General features: G+C 40.6%; 1 protein-coding gene across 6 annotated transcripts in view; it reads right to left on the bottom strand.

The window, feature by feature from the left end:
- Positions 1–345: 345 nt before the first annotated feature.
- ATE1 (arginyltransferase 1) overlaps positions 346–20,273 on the bottom strand; it is a 157,245-nt gene continuing 137,317 nt past the window's right edge. For all 6 annotated transcript variants that reach the window (XM_049645871.1, XM_049645870.1, XM_049645869.1 and 3 more), the window contains one exon: positions 346–4,100. In XM_049645871.1, coding sequence (XP_049501828.1) covers positions 3,922–4,100 — 179 coding nt within the window. In that variant the 3' untranslated portion in view covers positions 346–3,921. The remainder of the gene's footprint in view (positions 4,101–20,273) is intronic.

Raw genomic sequence — 20,273 nt, forward strand, 5'->3', positions numbered from 1 at the left:
ACTAAGCTTTTTAAGACAAATTATATTTCAGTTTGCTACTTAAATGCCACTTCTAATCCCTTTGGGTAAGAGAATGTCTATTCCCTAATTTATCTTGTGAAACCCGGATGTTTTGCTTAAAGTGACATTTATTTTATTTTTATTTATTCCTAAGAAAGGAATCCATCATGCTTTGATTTAGGTAACCAAATGATCTAGAATTCCAATTACTGTAAATTAGATATTACGATTCATACAGCCAGCGTTTTACCTCTGTTTTCTGAATATTCACTACAGGTAAAATGTATTAAAAAATTTAAGAGTATGGAAACATAGGTCTTTTAAGTATTGACCAGCACGAGCCACTGCGGATAGAAACAGCTTTATTTTTTCCACTTAAGCTTTATCAAATGGACTATTCAAAAAGCATACACAAGAGCAAAAAAAAAAAAAAAAAAAAAAATATCACATGCAATCAAACTTGTTTTGCTTTACAGTCACTGGTTTTCTTTTGGAGAAGAATACACATTTGAATAACTTCTAATTCAAACATTTCCCATATGTTTCCATTTCATTTCCTTCTTTAAAGTTAGCAACAAACAACACATTCTAGATAACTGGTCATCACATTCTTTCTCACTTTTATTCATACTGAGATAGTATAAAGACTATAAAATCAAACCATATACTGTTCAGAAATCTGAAAAGCTTCATTTACAGAATAGATTCCAATGTGTTAAGAAACCACACACAAGTGCTGTTTTGCAAAATGGATAAAAAATAGGAAAAGTTGTCTGAAAGCAAAGATAAACAGTAATAATTTCTTATCTAAATAATTTTAATCAAATGAATAATATATTCATTTGGTAATAGCCTCTATCTTTCATAGAATATAAAAAAAGTGCTCAGATTACATTTAAAAAAATAACAAAAATCTCACAGAACTGAAAGAATTTAAATAAAGATAGTAGCATGGGGACATCTCGATTTCATTTCTGCTCCCAAGACAAGGAGGCAGCAGATGTGAATTTACCTAAATCCAGAAAGGGACTACAACTCTGAGACTAAATGTGCAGCTGCCAGCCTTGAAAAGATAAAGATAGAAACTGTCTTTGAAAGGTTCTCGAGTGTCCTTCTTTGGATGAAAGCCATTAACATAAAACCAGATTTCTCAGCTAGACTGCATGTCGACTGACAAAGCTGGGTCGCTCTCCTTGTTGTCCTTGTCTAGCACTCTTGATACTCACTCAGCTAGGGCTCAAAAGAACAAATAATTAACTCATCAGGATCAATACACTACCTATTCCCAGAACGGCACATGAACGCAGTAAGTGAGCAGAAGAATCTTTGCGCCCAGCTCTGGCAGTTCACTGCAGCCGACCTTGAACGTCCCCCTCAGGGGCAGCACCGTGGTTCCCCGACAGGGGTGACTGACCGCTTTCCTCTGAAGGAACCTTAACTGAATTCTGCAGGAGGAAACCACGCTTGTGGCAAGATGGAAGAGTCCAGTCTTCTCTTCATGGGATACTCAAGAGTTGTGATCGCCAACAGTGCCCTTCTACCTGCCAACCGCAAAGATGTGACGCAGCACCTAACGACGAGGACATTCCAAGGCCAAGGGTACTATGGACCAAGCCTACCCTGCTGGCTTTACTGGTACTGAGATTACTCACAACACCTCTGAAATCCTATTCTGAAACTTCTTTCAAAATTCAGGTATGTCCACAAAACAGCATGTGGAGCATAATTCTATTTATGTTGAAATTATACATGCATGCGTGTGGATATACAGAACAATTCTCTCTTTCTCTGGTATGGTAGAATTTCAGATTACTTTTACATTCTAATTTATAGTTTTATTAATGTTTTAATTGCTTACAGTGAGTACCATTTTGTCATCAGAAAACAACTAAGCTATCTTCATTTTATTACTATTTTCTAATGTTCATTTTGTTTTGAGAGAGAGAGGGACAGAGCCTGAGCAGGGGAGGAGCAGAGAGAGAGGGAGACACAGAATCCCAAGCAGGCTCCAGGGTCTGAGCTGTCAGCACAGAGCCTGACGTGAGGCTTGAACTCACGGACCGTGAGATCATGACCTGAACCGAAGTCAAGACAAGACGGTTAACCGACTGAGCCACCCAGGCACCCCAAGCTGTCTTCATTTTAGAGGGAAAAAGAAAAAAAAGTTCTATAGACTCTGAAGGCAGTTCCAAATACGAGTCTATCAAATACTCTTGGGAGACTTATTTTGCGGAACAAAATTCCAAAAGAATGCTAAACCCACGCTATCAGAAAAAATGGCTCTCCTCGCTACCCTATCTTCAGTTAGCCAGGTACCTGCCCATGGCAGGTGTTAACACAGACACACATACACACACACATCACACACACACCCTATCTGAATGAATAAATACACAGTTTATTTAGATGTTGAATTTCTAGACATGTGATTTTTAAAATCATTATTTTAGGATCTTTCCCTTAGCTAACTGAAATTATTTTCTAATGTTTTATCTAAAATCAGTGCATTTAGGAGAAAAGTTTAAAATCAGTAGTGGGTTTCCAAGTACTAACTTTTATAATATGTGTGTTTTTTTAAAAAAGATCAATAGAAAAGAGGCAAAATGGGGTATGAAATGAACTAGTGGCCGAGCAGCTGGCTGCAGAAGACGGGGAGGAGCTGATACAGAGCACAAGAAACCAACGCTGCTCTGTCGCTCATGGTCTCCAACCCAACTCAGTTCTAACTACAGACTGAGACGTGCGAGTCTCCTCTTCCTTCCCGGCACAGTGCCTGTCACCTTGACGGTGGTGGACGAGGGACACTGGCTGACTGGGTGAGGGGCCAAACAAAAGCAAGTGAGAGGGGAAAAAAGAAGCCGGCCTCTGCCTCAAATTCCTGAGTGCAGCACCTGCTCCGTGACTCGCAAACCAGAGGGCAAGGCACGGATTGTTCACCTCTTGCCCCGGAACAGAGGTCAGAATGATTCCTGGGCTTCGTTACGTGTGACCTGTAGTGCAGCTAGTAGTCCGATATTAACTAATTTTTAATCAGCAACCAAAGACGAGTGTCCTGAGTTCGAAGGAATGAAAAATTTAGTGTATGTTTACTTCTGGTGGGTCTTACTAGGCCAAGGCAGGAGCCAATATTTTACAAAAACAAAATGAAAAAACCGAAACAAACACAAAGAAAACTCCATTTCTTAGATTTTTAAAAATACAGCAAATCATCTACACAACATATATTCTGCTGTCCAAACTGGGATACTCTTGTAGTAATCGTTCTAGGAAAAACTAATCCCGTCAAGACAACAGACACGATGGGGACTGTCCTGGGTAGATGAATATCTGATGTTCACATGACATCCTTTCTTCAATGTTTATATTCTTTTGAGTTTTCTATTAACTACATAACATTCAGCAGTAATTTAATACTGAACACCGAATAACAACACAGTCTCGTTCTCCTGAGAAGACGTTTTCCAAGTGGTGAGACAGACCCCCTCGCTGTCCTCCCCACACGTAAGGTTTTGTAGCATAAACTAATGTGTTGAATGGATCTGAGAAGTCTGTTGTAATTTCTTTGACAAAAAAAAGCACAACAGTGATTGAAATTACTTAAGATCCACTTACTAGTTTTACTTTCCAAAATAGTAACATGAGAAGTTTATACCGTATCTTGCTCATAAAACAAACTTCCAAAATGATAAGCCCCAATTATGAGGCTAGGTCGCGACGTATTTTTAAAATCTTTGTATTAACCAGGAGATTCTCACAAATACATTGCCACAAAATATTTTAGAAAAGCCATATAATAGTCAAAATAAAAAAGTCTAATCTGTGGGCGGGTCCGGAACGTCCCCGGAGGAAGGGGCATGTACCGTGCGGCGCGCGTCACGGGCACAGGGTGGGTGCCCGGGCGGGAGCGGGGGCGGCGCGGGTTCAGTTCCGGAACAGCAGCATCCGCTCGGAGCACGTCTGCCCCACCAGCCTCGCGTACTGCAGCACAGCGGCCTCCTCGCCCGGGTCTTTCTGCTGTTTCTTGTAAACGCCGTAAGGCATTATGGCTTTCTTGTAGAACACCTGCAAACGGTCAGGGTCTTTACTGTGACCTTCATCCACTGCAATAAGAAAGAAAATATTCATTAAGAAAGTCTCATGTCCAGCTACTTCTCATTTCTGAATTTAAAAATGTTTAATTTCTGGGGCGCCTGGGAGGCTCGTCGGTTGAGCGTCCGACTTCAGCTCAGGTCATGATCTTGCAGTTCGTGGGTTCGAGCCCCGCGTCGGGCTCCGTGCTGGCAGCTCAGAGCCTGGAGCCTGCTTCGGGTTCTGCGTCTCCCTCTCTCTCTCTGCCCCTCCCCTGCTCACGCTCTGTCTCTCTCTCAAAATATTAAAAACAAATGTTTAATTTGAGTAATAATTATGTGTTAAGATGTTCTCCTCGAGCCGTGTATGTTTAAACGAGGGCGTGCGGCATGAACATTAAGATGAACCTGAGTATGTTAATAAATAAATGCCCTGACAAAAGGTGATAAATTCCCTCCCCTAAGAGAGCTGGAACATCCGGAAGAGAACTGCATGCAATTAAACAACCGGCCTTGAACACATTCCTTTCTCCTAACGGGAAAGTTTACAACTCTCTAGCATCTTTCCTGGGTCTGAACTGAACGGACCTTGCCTGTCCCCAAGCCAACGTACTGAGGTTCTCATCACTGCAACAAAGCTTTCTGCAACCCAGCGGCTTGGCTGACTCGAGCCGAGCAGGTCAGCGCACTGGGCAGGCAGGGTCCGGGGGCAGCGGGCAGATTCTTCCGGCTTTCGTGGAGGATGCGGCAGGGATGGCCAGCGGCTGCGGCTCTCGCTTCTCCTCTTTTCTCACAGAAACAAATCCCTGGTTTCTGCAGGACACAACGGTCGCCTGGAGGAAAGCCTGATTCCCAGCTGCTCCTGCTGTCGGGTGCGGCCTCGTGACCAAGCTCTGGCCAACAGGATACGAGCAGGAGTGTCTTGTGGCAGTTTCTAGGAATCCTTTAAAAGAACAGCTGGTCTTGTGCCCTCTCCCGCTTTTATTTTTCAACCCTTCCTTCACTGTGCTGCCTGCTTCATGAACGTCATGGCAGGGCTGCCCACCTGTCTCCTCCTGAGCTCGAGACTATGAGATTTCTCTTAGGTCAACAAAAACTAACGCAAGAAGGAACTCCGGTACCAGAGGACTCCGTGGGCTAAAGCTACCAGGGCAGCCCCGGACTGCCGATGTAAAGAATTTCATAGAAAAAAAGAAACTCCCTGGTTTCAGCCAATTTACTCTAGGTCTCAATTAATGGCAGCTGCTCCTAATTCCAGCGGATACAGGGACCACCCCGACGGTGTGTACTTCAACGTATAATGTCTTTTATCAGGGACTTGGCCAGGCCACTTCCAAGAACCATCCTCCAGCTGCGGTTCTCAATCCTGAGTACATACTGGGTCTCATGACTGCCTGTATATCTCACCGACAGTTAATATGGGGCTGAATGATAAAGCACCAGAGAAACCTTGTGAAAGTGGTTTTACGAGTAGAAAGTTGAAGAAGACATTTATGATATAATACTCCCTGCATATCCCCCTCTCCCTTGAGCACTAGGCATATAACCACCAACTCCTCTTGCCCACAGGTCCTGTCCCTATGCTATAATAAAAGCACATTTTGGCACTGAAAACGTCTCAAAAATTCTTTCTTGACCGTTCATTCGTGGCCCTACATAATGTCTACATTTATAAAATGATGTGTAACCATTTAAACATTTACCCTAAAATATTTCAGGACAAACACACTTTTAACATTCAAACTGATGGAACATTCTAGCAAATAAAAATGTAAAATCTGATATGCCATCATCTTATTTTATCTAGAACGAATGCCACTCTTTTATTCTTTGCTAATATGACACATAAAAATAGAAAATTAGGGAAATCCCCACCATGCAGAATTTATATGAACTATTTTTTAATGTTTATTTTTTTATTAAAAAAATTTTTTAATGTTTATTTTTTTGAAGAGATGGAGAGACAGAGCGTGAGTGGGGAAGGGGCATAGAGAGAGAGAGGGAGATACAGAATCCGAAGCAGGCTTCAGGCTCTGAGCTGTCAGCACAGAGCCCGACGTGGGGCTTGAACCCATGTATCGCAAGATCATGACCTGAGCCAAAGTCAGACACTCAACCAGCTGAGTCGTTGGCTCAGTAAATGGAATGCAGAGCCACAAGGCGTCGGTAAGAGAAACAAAGGGAAAGATATTATCATAAATTTTTAAAAACCTGATATTTCAGTAACTTGAACTAACTCAATGAATTCTCTGGGAATTAGTCATCAACAAAATTACCAAATATTCAATAAGCACATTAATTTTTAAATTAATCTTTTTCTAATCATAAAAGTTATGCAAATTGCACTACTAGGTATTTACCCAGAGAATACAAAAATACAGATTCGAAGGGGGTACATGCACCCCGATGTTAACAGCAGCATTATCTACAGTAGCCAAATTATGGAAAGAGCCCAAATGTCCATCCACTGATAAAGGAATTGTGGTATGTGTATATATGTCTATATATTAGAATATTACTCAGCTATCAAAAAGAATGACATCTTGCCATTTGCCACAACATGGATAGAGCTAAAGTGTATTATGCTAAGTGAAATAAGTCAGAGAAAGACAAATACCGTATGATTTCAACTCACGTGTGGAATTTAAGAAATAAAACAGATGAACACAGGAGAAGGGAAAAAAAAAAGAGAGGGAGGCAAACCATAAAAGACTCGTAACAATAGAGAACCGAGGGTTGCTGGAGGCAAGGTGGGTGGGGGGATGAGCATTAAGGAGGGTACTTGTGATGAGTACTGGGTGTTATATGTAACTGATGAATCACTAAATTCTACTCCTGAAACTAATTATTACAGTATATGTTAACTAGAATTTAAGCAAAAACTTAAAAAAAAGTAACGCTTGTAAAAACTCAAATAATCCAGAAATAAAAAAATTGAACGATGTCAGCACATGGAACCCTTTCTCCCCTACTCCTCTTTTCCTCAGCAAACTTCCACCCACGTTATCAGTGTTCAACAATTTCAGAGGATACATTTAAATATTAGGAGTTTCGGATCACATTCTATCCATACCTTAAATTAAGGCCAGAAAATCAAATCAATCACCCTTTCAGTGGATATACTGTATTAAACTTCAGAAACCGCCGATTATCCTTATAGCGAAAATACGATGCGTTTTTCTCGGCTTAATGATCTGCAGTGTTACTGTCCCTAGTTGCATCTGCAATGAAGGTTAATTCTGATTCGCGGCACATTTTATATTATTAGTATTAAAACCAATTTAAAACCTAAACAAGAAATATTCTGCCAGATTCTTCCATCCAAGTACTAACCAGGCCCGACCCTGCTTAGCTTCCGAGATCAGACGAGATCGGGCGCCTTCAGGGTGGTATGGCCGTAGACACTGCCAGATTCTTAAGACACCAAAAATGTGGATTTATTTACTCAAGTAAAACAACAACAACAAAAGCATTCCGGCACCCTCACAAAACGTTTGTGATCATCCTGAATCGCTTGCCTGGTAAGTGTCATCGGTGCTGGTAGACAAAACCCCACACAGCTAAAGCCACGTGGCACAACAGGCCTCTTCTTGAGGGGACTCGAAATTGACTAGAAAAATAAGCCACTCTGAGATTAAAGGCCATCTGCCATCGCATCCAAGGGACACTGCCAGCTTACTGACAAGTCTTAGAAAGATGTGCCAACAAGGACCTCTTGCACCCTTTCTTTCTCTAATGTATCACAGTTTTGTAAGATAAAAACCAAAGGCAATCCCGCAAACTCTCAGAGTTGAGCATCTGATCACTGGCAATACAAATATGCTGTTAAATCTATGATGTTTTAATCTTCAAGGGAAACTCGTCATGATGGGCAACGACTGCTGGATTTTCCCCAGCTTTTTATTCGCAAGGGATGAACTGCACCTCACAGGTGCTTTCCGACAAAAAGAATCTAGAGCTCATGGCTTTACTTCTTCTTACGGGGATTTACCTCATTCGTGATTCTCCTAACGTCTAGGCTTCCCAGAAAATGATGAAATGGTCTATTTTCTTACCTTCATTATTTACTGGTAGAGCATTATTTCACAAACATGAAAACAAGTTACATGCTTGACAGTTTCTCAGGACGATGGCCGTGCAGACGGCAAATGTGGCAACGCGAATGAAGCTGAAGTTGAGTGAAACTGTGATGCAACAGAAAGAGTGTGGAATTGTGAAGAAGGCATGAAAGAACCCAACTCTGAAACCAGACTCAACTATGGGAAGTTCACTATCAAGTATGATTTAGAGTATCTTCATGTGACAAGAGGTATTAACAAACGTTTCGATCACTATGGGGAAGGGGGAGAATCCGTGAAAGGCAGATTTCAGCGCGGGCAGCAAAGGGCCGGGCAAGGGAACGCGTGGCACGTGTGACAGAAATGAACTCCACTCGGCAGCTACTTGGTCAAGTTCACTTGGTGGGAGGCTCAAAAAATTGCTCTGGGAATCCAAAAGCAGTCGGGGAGAATTACACATTTTCATAATCTATAAGGAATAATGTTGCTAGTCATTTCTCTTGGAATATTCTTTTGGACAAAATGAAAACAAATCTAAACTTAGCTTATGTAAAATACCATGGAATAGTAGCTTTATTGACATATAATTCTCCTACAATTCATCCATTTAAAGCGTACGATTCAATGGTCTTTAGTGTATTCACAGACTTGTGCAGCCATCAAAACAAGCAGTTTTAGAGCATTTTCAGCATCCCAGAAAGTAACCCTACACCTACTAACAGTCGCTCCCCACCCCTCCTAGCTTCCCTAGCCCCAGGCAATACCAGTCTATTTTCAGTCTCCACATGCAATCTTTTGTGACTTACTTCTTTCACTTGGCACAGTTCGCCCACGCTGCAGCATATAATTGCACTTCATTCCTTTTTATTGCCAAATAATATGCCATTGTATGGACACGCTGCTTTTTACTTATCCAGTTGATGGGCACGTGGGTTACTTATACTTTTAAACTATTACGACTAACGTTACGAACATTCAGGTCAAAGTTTTCGTGTGCTTTCACTTCTCTTAGATATATACCAAGGACTGAAACTGCTGGGTCATAGGAAAACTCTACATTGAACCTACTGAAGAAAGGCTAGACTGCTGTCCAAAGTGACTGCACCGTTTTATATTCTATCAGCAGTGTAGAAAGGTTCCAATTTCATCACATCCTCATCGACACTGACATTACAGCCATCCCTAGTGTGAATGAAGTAGTATCTTACCATGGTTTTGGTTTGCATTTCCCTGATGGCTAATGATGTTGAGTTTCTTTTTATGTGCTTGTTGGCCATTCACGGATCTTCTTTAGAGGGATGTACATTCATGTCATTTGCCCATTTTTAAACTGAGCTTTTTATGGAGTTCTAAGAGTTGTTTGTGTATCCCGGATACTAGATCCTCACCAGATAGATGATCTATGAAAACATCCTTCCATTCTATGGACTCTGTACTTTGTTGATGTGTCTCTTGAAGTGTAAAAGTTTTAAACTTTTGATGAAGCCTAATTTATTCATTTTTTTCCTTTTGTTACTTGTGCTTCTGGTGTGATATTTAAGAAATCACTGCCTAATCCAAGGTTAGGAAAATTTACTCCTATTTTTTTCTAAGAGTTTTATGGTTTAGCTCTTACATTTTGGTACAATCCATTTTGAGTTAATTTTTGCATATACTATGAAATAGGGAACAAGTTTCATTCTTTTGTATGTGGTGATCCAGTTCACCCAGGACCATTTGTTGAAAAGATTCTTTTTCTCTCACTGGAATGTCTTGGTATCATTTCTAGAAATCAGCTGATCACAAATATGAGAGCTAACTTCTGGACTCTCAATTCTAGTCCACGGATATATAGGTCTATGTGTCACAACCACACAATTTTAACCTTATTCTTCTTTTTCATGACTGTTTTGGTTATTCTGGATTCCTTTAATTTTCACATGAATTTTGGAATCACCTGTCAATTTATGCACAGAAGCCAGCTGTTATTTTTTAAATTTATTTACTTCTGGGAGAGTGCAAGCAGGGGAGAGGCAGACAGAGGGGGACAGAGGATCCAAAGTGGGCTCTGGGCTGACAGGCTGACAGCAGCCAGCCCGATGTGGGGCTCGAACTCATGAACTGAAAGATTATGACCTGAGCCGAAGTCGGACACTCAACCAAGTGAGCCCTACCAGCTGTCATTTCAATTGGGATCGCATTTAGTCTGTAGATCAGTTTGAGGAGTACTGCCATCTTCCCAATATTAAGTCGTCCAATCCATAAACATTGGATGTTTTTCCATTTACTTAGGTCTTTTGTAATTTCTTTCAATATTTTGTATTTTTCAGATTATAAGTTTTATACTTCTCTGTTAAATTTATTCCTAACAGTAATTCTATCTTTTTACCCCTTTTGAGGCGGGGGGTGGGGGGGGGGGGGGGGGGAAGGGGCAGAGAGAGAAGGAGACACAGAATCTGAAGTAGGATCCAGGTTCTGAGCTGTCAGCACAGAGCCTGACGTGGAGCTTGAACTCACAGACCACGAGATCATGGCCTGAGCCGAAGTCAGACACTTAACCAAATGAGCCACCCAGGTGCCCCAGAAAATCATCATTTGGCAACCATCTCAGTAATAAATGATTCAAGCAAGAATCATCATTAATGGATATAAAAACTGGTAGATAGAAGTTTGATAAAATAGGATATTTACAATGTCTCAAAGTATCTCCCTATAAAATATTAATTTCTTATTAACATATACAAAATGCTAATTTTACAGTGGAGACACTTGACATTATTATACCAAGTGATACAAATTCAAGTCCCCAGCAGTGAGATGGATTGACAGTGCGACTGACTCCTCGGATGATGCAGTGAGAACGCAGCATCAGTTCTAGGGTGTTCTTGCCAAAACGAAGTAACCTGCGTCCAATTATGAAGAAACGTAACAGAAATTGATGAACAGAAATTAAGGAACATTCTAGAAAGCAACTGGACTGTGTCTTCAAAAATGTCAAGGTAATGAAAGCCAGGGTGTACTAAGGAACTGTTCTAGATCAAAGGAGACTAAAGGGACATGACAACAAATGTAGCCCACAACACTGACTTTTACTCTGGTTTGGTCTGCCTGTGTGTACATGGGCTTCTGTGTAATACATGGTGCTAACAGAACATTGCTACCGTGCTCGTCTGGATGGCTGCCTGTGTGGAAAAGTATCCCTGCTCTCAGGCAATATATACACTGAAATATTTAAGGATGACGGTGCAAGAGATCTTCAACTTATTCCCAAATGGTTCAGAAAAAAATACAGAGTAGGGGAAAATGAGAAGGCAAATGTGGTAACACGTTCACAACTGGGGAATCTGAGTGAAGGGTGTGCAGTTCCTCGTATTAGTCTTAAACTTTTTCTGTACATCTGCAAGTATTTCAGAATAAAAAATTAACATGCTAAACTATGTTCTTCAGCCTCTCATCATATTCTATGTGTATATTTTTAAACCCAAGCATTACATTTACACTTTTTAATTGTTAAATTTTGTTCTGACATGCTCTCATCACTACAACCTATGGAGGTATTTTCAGATTCTGTTTCTTCTGTCAGAGAGCAGAGTTATCAAGATGAAGAATAAAAATCTTAAGTAGAGTCCTGAGAAAAAGGAACTGTAAAAGGTAATACTGTATTTAATATAAGTCAATACATGGATATCTGACAATTTTTTTATTGTCAAATATACTGAATTAGTTCCTTTTATGATCTATGATGTTCAGTTGATTTAACAAATTAGTTTTCATTTTATTTTTTAAAGTTTATTTATTTTGAGAGAGAGAGAGCGCGCACAAGTGCACAAATAGGGGAGAGGCAGAGAGAGAGGGAGAAAGAGAATCCCAAGCAGGTTCCATGCTGACGCGTGGCTCCAAATCACCAACTATAAGATCATGACTTGAGCTAAAATCAAGAGCTAGCTGCTTACAGACTGAGCCACCCAGGCACCCCTAGTTTTTTTTTTAATCAACACCTTTAAATTCCACATGTGACAGTTTGTTAAAGTTAATACAATAATAGGTAATCTCACTGGTAACCTGATAGGTAACCCCATTGGGTCACAAACAAAGCCATTAAAAATGAAAGTTAGCCATAAAATAACTTCCAGTGACTGAACTTGACATTGAGTTAACTTTGCTTCTTTCCAAGGGAACCGAGCTAGACACGTCCAAAAGTACCTTCAAAGGGCAAAAACCTTTAAGAATTTCCAGGGGCATAAAATTAAATTCAAAATTACAAAATTACAAAATTTTTACCTACAGGCAAATACAAATTCATTTTTCTTTGCCAAAGGCCTCATTCCAGGAATCTGTCCTCTTCCCCATTCTTGGCCTCAACCCATCTGCAAACAATCTCTGTAAGTTACAGTACCTCCTTCTACTAGTTCCTTTTTACTAACTTTCATGAAAGCTTAAGACTGCCACCTGGCAGAAACAAACAAAACTCTGACCCCTGCTCACCCTCCAGTTAATCTTATTCTACTTTTCTCTCCTTCGTTAAAGGGTATTTAATGTCCATTTCCTCGTGTCCCACCCACTGCACAATCTGTCACGCTGTGTGTCTCAGCCCCGTCCAGTCTACTCTATTCACTAAGGGCAAAGGTCTCACTGTTCTTGAATACGGCGAACACGGTTCCGTCCTCGTCTCCCTCAGCAAAGCGTAAACTCAGAAGACCACCTCCCTCCTCCCTGAAATCCACTCCAGCCTTTCTGACGCCACGCACCCCGCTTCTTCTCTTTCCACCAGGGCAATTCTTTGCCTGATCGTTCCATGTTAGGAGTTACACAGTATTCCGTTCTAGGTCATCCTCTCTTTTTGCTCTACACTTTCTCCCTAGGAAACCTTAACCATGTTCATGGATTCAATTTCCATCACTTAAGTCTGACCTCCCAATCCTCAGGTTCCAGCCTAAATCTTTCTTTTGAGCCCTAGGAGACTCGATAGTACTAAGTGGAGCAGAGGTGGGAGGCTATAGTCTACAACTTGTCTTCTGCTGGGCAAATTCACATGCTCTTGGTCAGAGCAATTCTTATTTTAGGGATGTGTCCTGCAGAAATATTAGTATGTGTGCAAAAAGATGTATATTTAAAAGTATGTTGTAGCGTTATTTGTAATAGCAAAAAATTTACAACTTAAATGTCCATCAATGAGGTAACTATTATCAATAACGTGTATCATTGTCCGCAGCCATTAAAAAAGAACAAGTAAACACATGTATACCATATGGCCCCATAATTATGCTTCTCGGTATTTCCCCAAATGAGCTGAAAATTTTTTAAGTTTTTTTTTTTAATGTTTATTTATTTTTGAGAGAGAGAAAGAGAGAGAGCAAGTGCACACACGCAGGGGAGGGGCAGAGAGAGAGAAGAGACAGAATCTGAAGCAGGCTCCGGGCTCCGAGCTGTCAGCACATAGCCTGATGTGGGGCTCAAACCCAGAAACTGTGAGATCATGACCCAAGCCGAAGTCAGATGCTCAACAGGCTGAGCCACCTAGGGGCCCCTAAGGTTTTTTTTAAGATTTATTTTTTAAATAAGCTCTACACCCAATGTGGGGCTCAAACTTGTGACCCCAGATCAAGAGTCACATGTTCTACTGACTGAGCCAGTCAGGTACCCCAAGGAACGGAAAACTATGTCCACACAAGAACCTACAAACAAATGTTTAGAGCAGCTTTATTCATAAGTGCCAAGATACAGAAGCAACCAAAATGTGCTGCAATGAGTGAATGAATGAACACACTGGGTGATACATTCATACAATGGACTATCATTCAGTGACGAAAAGACAGCAATTTTCAAGCCATGAAACAACACGGAGGAACTTCAAATGCATATTACTAAGTGAAAGAAGCCGATCTGACGAGGCTACGTACCGTATGATTCCAACTATGTGACACTGTGGAAAAGGCAAAACTATAGAGACAGTAAAAAAATCAGTGGTGGCCAAGGGTTGGTGGCTTTGAAGCGGGGATGAACAGGTGGAACACAGAGGGTATTTAGGGCAACGAAACTATTCTGCAGGCTCCTGTAATGGGGGATACATATCATTACACATTGTACATCATACAATGTACACCACGAAGAGTGGATCCCATTGTCAACCATGGACTTCAGTTAATAATAATGGATCGATATTGGCTTATCAACTGTATCGAATATATCTCACTAATGCAAGATGTTAATAATAGGGGAAATGGGAGGTGGGCGTTGGAGGACAGATGGAAACTCTCTGTACTTTCTGCTCAGTTTTTCTGTAGACTTAAAACTGATCAAAAAAAAGTCTAGTAATAAAAAAAAACTACAAATGAGAAAAATGTGAGATAATGACAACAGGGGAAAGTGGGTGCGGGGGGGTACAGGAGAATGCTCTATACTATCTTTGCCATTTTTCTGTAAAGTTTAAACTCTTCTAAGAAAGTTTACTTTTAAAAGGAATGAGGAAGTTCGTGATAAAACATTTTCACGATAACCTAATTTTAATGTAAAAAACCAAGCCACAGGATATTTTAGAAGGATTTAATTTACACATATAAATTCTAGGTTTAAATAAATGATGTGATTAAAAATTAAAATTAGAAAATATACGCACAGGAAAAAACCCAAACTTCCCACCAAACTTCAATAGTGCTTACCTCTGCAGAGCCTGGGGTGTGGATATGTATGCTTATATGCACGTGCACTGGGATATGTTGTGGGATTTTAACTTTCCACACCATATTTTTAATAATAACAATCATATAATCAATCATGTTTCTAGTAAAGAAAATTTTCAACACAAAGAAGCCACCTAGGGCTAAAGTGCTGGTGAATAAATAAATATGAAGCGTCCAGCACAAGACCGATGCTAAAAGCAGCAACAGAGCTACAATTACTGTTGATAGAATTCCCACTTCGGTCACTTCGCCCTTATTTAAAGAGAGTGCTCACATCTGTGCGGCTTTTAGCAGGTGAAGCCGTGAGTCAGAGCTGGGTAAGGAGAACGCCTGCCTGCCGTGTTCTCGGGTACAGGGGGGAGCTTCTGAGTCAGCTGACGGGGACTGCACACAGTACACGGACCTGCCTCAATGCAAAGTCACCCCTGAAGGCTCATCTAGACTTCTGGACCAATGAATCGTCCAGCAGGCAGAAGAAAGCTCTGCCAGTCGCCCAAATAAAACACATATTACAAATAGTAAGCTAAATTCTAGCACGCTGGTCCTCAACTTTGGCTGCATACTAGAATCACGGGGGACGTTTTAGGAAATTCTGACGCTCAGGATCTCTATGGACCATCGGAGTCCCTGGGAGTGGGGCCTACAGGCAACGGCACAGAAACACCCCATCATGTAGTCAGACATGTAGGAGATCTTAAAAAACACACCGGCGCATGAATCTAAGGGTGCGTTAACAATTTCTTGCAATTGCCTTTAAAAACAGTGCTCTAGGGGCACCTGGGTGGCTTGGTCGGTTAAGCATCTGACTTCAGCTCAGGTCATGATCTCACGGTTGGTGAATTCGAGCCCCGCATCGGGCTCTGTGCTGACGGCTCAGAGCCTGGAGCCTGCTTCTGATTCTGTGTCTCCCTCTCTCTCTGCCCCTCCCCCATTCATGCTCTGTCTCTGTCTCAAAAATAAATAAACGTTAAAAAAAATTAAAACAAACAAACAAAAACAGTGCTCTAAGACAGGGAAATTACCAAAACAAACAAAAAGCAAACCCATGACAAAAACCAAAAACCAAGGCTACAGCAGGGAATTTCTCCACTGCCACATTCATGTGGTCATTTTTCATTTCTGCTCCTATTAAAGCCTCAGAATGGAGAGAGTGACCCACAGGTGTGCCTTAGCTACAGTGCAAATAAGAACGTACAAAATAACCTCAGTTGTCCTTTCACATCTTCTATAATAATGCTGTGATCCACTGTTTTTGTGTTAGAAATCAGCAGATTTCCATTTAATTTTACTCGTAATTTGATAAAGTGACTCTGTGGAGACTGAAAAAAAAAAAACCCAACATATTAACATAGATGAGAGAAGAGGAGACAGAGATGATTACTGATAGTTCCTTAAAAGTCAATTTAAGACCATCACAACATCAGGAGTAAGGGGCACAGTGGTGTCATCTATCGTAAGTGCCTTTTTATTGTCACAGCTTTATGATTTTGAAATCTGGTTTTCTTTTGGATTTTTAAACCTGAAACTAGGTGTTGTCATCTCTCTGAAAGTTAATCAAGTAAGTAGTATTAGCGATACAAATAAGCCTTTTTACAAAACTTGGATCAGATCTGATCATGTTTGATTTTTGCTAAATTTTCTCAATTACTCATTTGCTGCATATTAACTACCAGTAGCATGTGTTAATGGTCTTCATAGTATAGCTGTAAATGCACAGCTGAAACAGGAATAATAGTTTACACGTTCCTAACCAGTTAAAAAAAAAAATACTTCTTAGGACTTTTTTTGAGAGAGAAGGAAGAGAACACGCATGAGTAGGGGAGAGGAGTAGAGGGAGAGAGAATCTTAAGCAGGCTCCACTCCCAGCACGGAGCCCCACGTGGGGCTTGATCTCACTACCATGAGATCATGACCTGAGTTGAAGTCAAGAGTCGGATGCTAAAGGTTAAACAAAAAATAAAAAAAGGGGGGGGGGCGCGCCTGGGTGGCTCAGTTGGTTAAGTGTCCAACTTCGGCTCAGGTCATGATCTCACGGTTCATGAGTTTGAGCCCCGTGTCGGGCTCTGTGCTCACAGCTCAGAGCCTGGAGCCTGCTTCAGATTCTGTGACTCCCGCTCACTCTGCCCCTCCTCTACTCATGCTCTGTCTCTCTCAAAAAATAAACATTAATTTTTTTTTTAAAGAGTTGGACGCTTAACCAACTGAGCCACCCAGGCACCCTGGCATTTTATTATTTTTTTTTTCTAATTAAGACAAGAGAAGACAGGGGCTTTCACTTCCAGCAAGATGAGGCGCACCTACTTTTCTCCATTGCCCCACTGAGGATGACAGAAAACCCTGGACATTATGCATAAAACGTAAGACACTGGAACAGGAGGGAAGGCGCAGCCCAGTAGGGACTCGGAGGCCTGAGGAATGATAAGGCGGTGAGTATCCTGGGCTCTTTCTGCCTCATGTATTCCAGAGGGGATCCTGGAAAAGCTGGTGACCCTGAAAAGCCAATACACAGAGACAAAAAAAAATGTAGCAAGAAAAAAAGCTTTCTGAGAATAATCTCAAAAAACATACTGTCCCAACTCACCCAATATGAAATAATATAAATAGCCCTATAACTAACTAGTAAAGAGATTGGATTTGTAATTAATTTCCAAAAAAGTAATCTCTAGGCCCCAATGGGCTCCCTGGAGAATTCTACCAAACATTTAAATAAGAATTAACACACCAATTCTACACAATCTCTTTCAGAAAATAAAAGCAGTAACTTAAATTAGACAAAGCACAAGTAAAGAAAATCGCAAACCAGTACTCCTTATGAATATGGATGCAAAAATCCTTTATGAGATGTTAGCAAAAAAGAATTCAGCAGTTGCATTTATCCCAGGTATGCAAGGCTGATTCAGTATTTGAAAGCTAACCAATATAATCTACCATATTAACAGTTTAGAGAAAACAATCACAGTCACATCAAATGAGGCAGAAAATACACCTGACGGATTCAACAACCAACCATGCATGTTAAAAAGTCTCAGAAAACTAGGACTGAAGGGGGATTTCCTCAACTCGATAAAGAATGAATGCTTTCCCCCTAAGATCAGAAACAAGGCAAGGATGTCTGCTCTATTTTTATTCAAGGTAGTGCTGGAAGTTGCCACTGCAATAAGGTAAAAAAAGGAACAAACATGCACCCAGATGGGAAAAGAAGAAATAAAATTGACCCTATTTGCATGTAACATAGCTGTCTATGCACAAAACCTCAAAGATGCTGTAAAACAAATCCTCCTAGAAATCCAAGTGAGCCCAGCAAAGTCACAGGATAAACATCAACATACACCAATCTAATGAACTACAAATCACATACCTGCTATGGTTATTAATATCTGGGATATAAAGAACTCCTAACACTCAACAACAAACCCCAAATAAGTTGATTCAAAAACAGGCAAAAGACATGAATAGACATTTCTCCAAAGAAGACACACAGGTGGCCAAAGAGCACATGGAAAGATGTTCAACATCAGTCACCATTAGAGAAATGCAAATAGAAACCACAATAAAATAACGCTTCCCACCCAGATGGCTATTGTCAAAAAAACAGAAAACAGCAAGCGTTGGAGAGGATGTGGAAAAACTGGAACACTTGCACTCGGCTGATGGGAATGTGAAATGGTGTGGCCATGGGGAAAAACGGTATGGTGTTTCCTCAAAAAAATAAAATTAGAATTACCATATAATCCAGCAATTCCATTTCTGGACATATATCCAAAAAACAGAAAGCAGGGTTTCAAAGAGATATTTGGAGACCCGTGTTCAGAGCAACATTATTTGCAACAGCCAAAAGGTGGAAACAACCCAAGTGTCCACGAATGGATGAATGGATAAACAAAATATGGTGTATACATACAATGGGATATCATTCAACCTTAAAGAGAAATGAAATGCTAACATCTGCTATGACATGAGTGAACCCTGAAGGCACTGTGCTAAGTGAAATACGCCAGTCACAGAAGGACAAATAATGTACAATATCACTCCTATGAAAAACTTAATAATCAAGCTCATAGAGACAGCAATTAGAATTATGGTTGCCCGGAGCCGGGAGAGAAAGGAACAGAAGTTAGTGTTTAATGGGTACAGAGTTTCGATATGGGACGATGAAACGAATTCTGGAGAGGGATGGTGGTGATATTGTACAATGTGAATGTACTTAATGCCACTGAACTACACACTTAAAAATGGTTAAAATGGTGAATCTTATGTTGTGTATATTTTGCCACGATCGAAACAAATATTTTAAAAGGCCCACTGTATTCAATGAACAGTAAACATGTGGAAATTATGAAATATAAAAAACCACGCCATTTATAATTACTTGGAAAAAGAAATACCTGTAAACCTAAAAGAACATGTATGGGACTTGCATGCTGAAACCCACACAACGCTGCTGGAAGAAATCAAAGATCTAAATGAATGGACAGATGTTCCATTTTATGGACTGAAAAACTTGTGATAAAAATATTAATTCTCTCCCAGCTGATCTATAGATGTAACACAGTTCCTAACAAAATCCTTGCAAGTATTTTTATGGATACAGGCAAGATTATTCTCGAATGTATGCAGAAAGACTAGGAGAGCTGAAACAATTCTGAAAAAGAATAAAGTTGAAAAAGAATCATTCGACTGAATTTTACGTCTTGTTACATAGCTACAGTAATCAAGACTGTAGGGGCGCCTGGGTGGCTCAGCTGGTTGAGCGTCTGACTTCGACTCAGGTCATGATCTCATGGTTGGTGGGTTCAAGCTCCACATTGGGCTTTGCACGGAGAGCATGGAGCCTGCTACGGATTCTCTGTCTCCCGCTCTCTGCCCCAACCCACTCATGTGCATTCTTGCTCTCTCACAAAAATAAACATTAAAAAAAAAAAAAAAGACTGTGTAATATTTACACATTACACAGGTAGCCATACGGATCTGTGGGACACAACAGAGTATCCAGAAACAGCCCCACACAAGTATGGCCAACTGATTTTTGACAAAGATGCAAAAGCAATTCAGTGGAGGAAGAGCCTTCCCAGCAAACAGTTTTGGAGCAACTCGATATGCACAGCCAAAAAACTAAATCTTGATCTAAACTGCACATCTCAAAAAAAATTAACTCGGAATGAATCACAGACTTAAACGTTACCTGTAAGAGTATAAAACTAACAGGAGAAAAATATTTGACACCTAGGGCTTACTGAAGAGTTCTTAGACATGAAACCAAAAGCATGATTCATAAAGGAGAAAAATGATAAGTTGGACAGTATTAAAATCAAAAACTTTTGCTCTATGAAAATCTGTTAAAAGGATAAAAAACCAAGCTACTAAAGACTGATATTTAAAGTATATAAAGAAGGGCACCTGGGGCGCCTGGGTGGCTCAGTCGGTTAAGCGTCCGACTTCAGCCAGGTCACGATCTCGCGGTCCGTGAGTTCAAGCCCCGCGTCAGGCTC

Source organism: Panthera uncia, chromosome D2, assembly GCF_023721935.1.
Source record: "Panthera uncia isolate 11264 chromosome D2, Puncia_PCG_1.0, whole genome shotgun sequence".
Classification (NCBI taxonomy): Eukaryota; Metazoa; Chordata; class Mammalia; order Carnivora; family Felidae; genus Panthera; species Panthera uncia.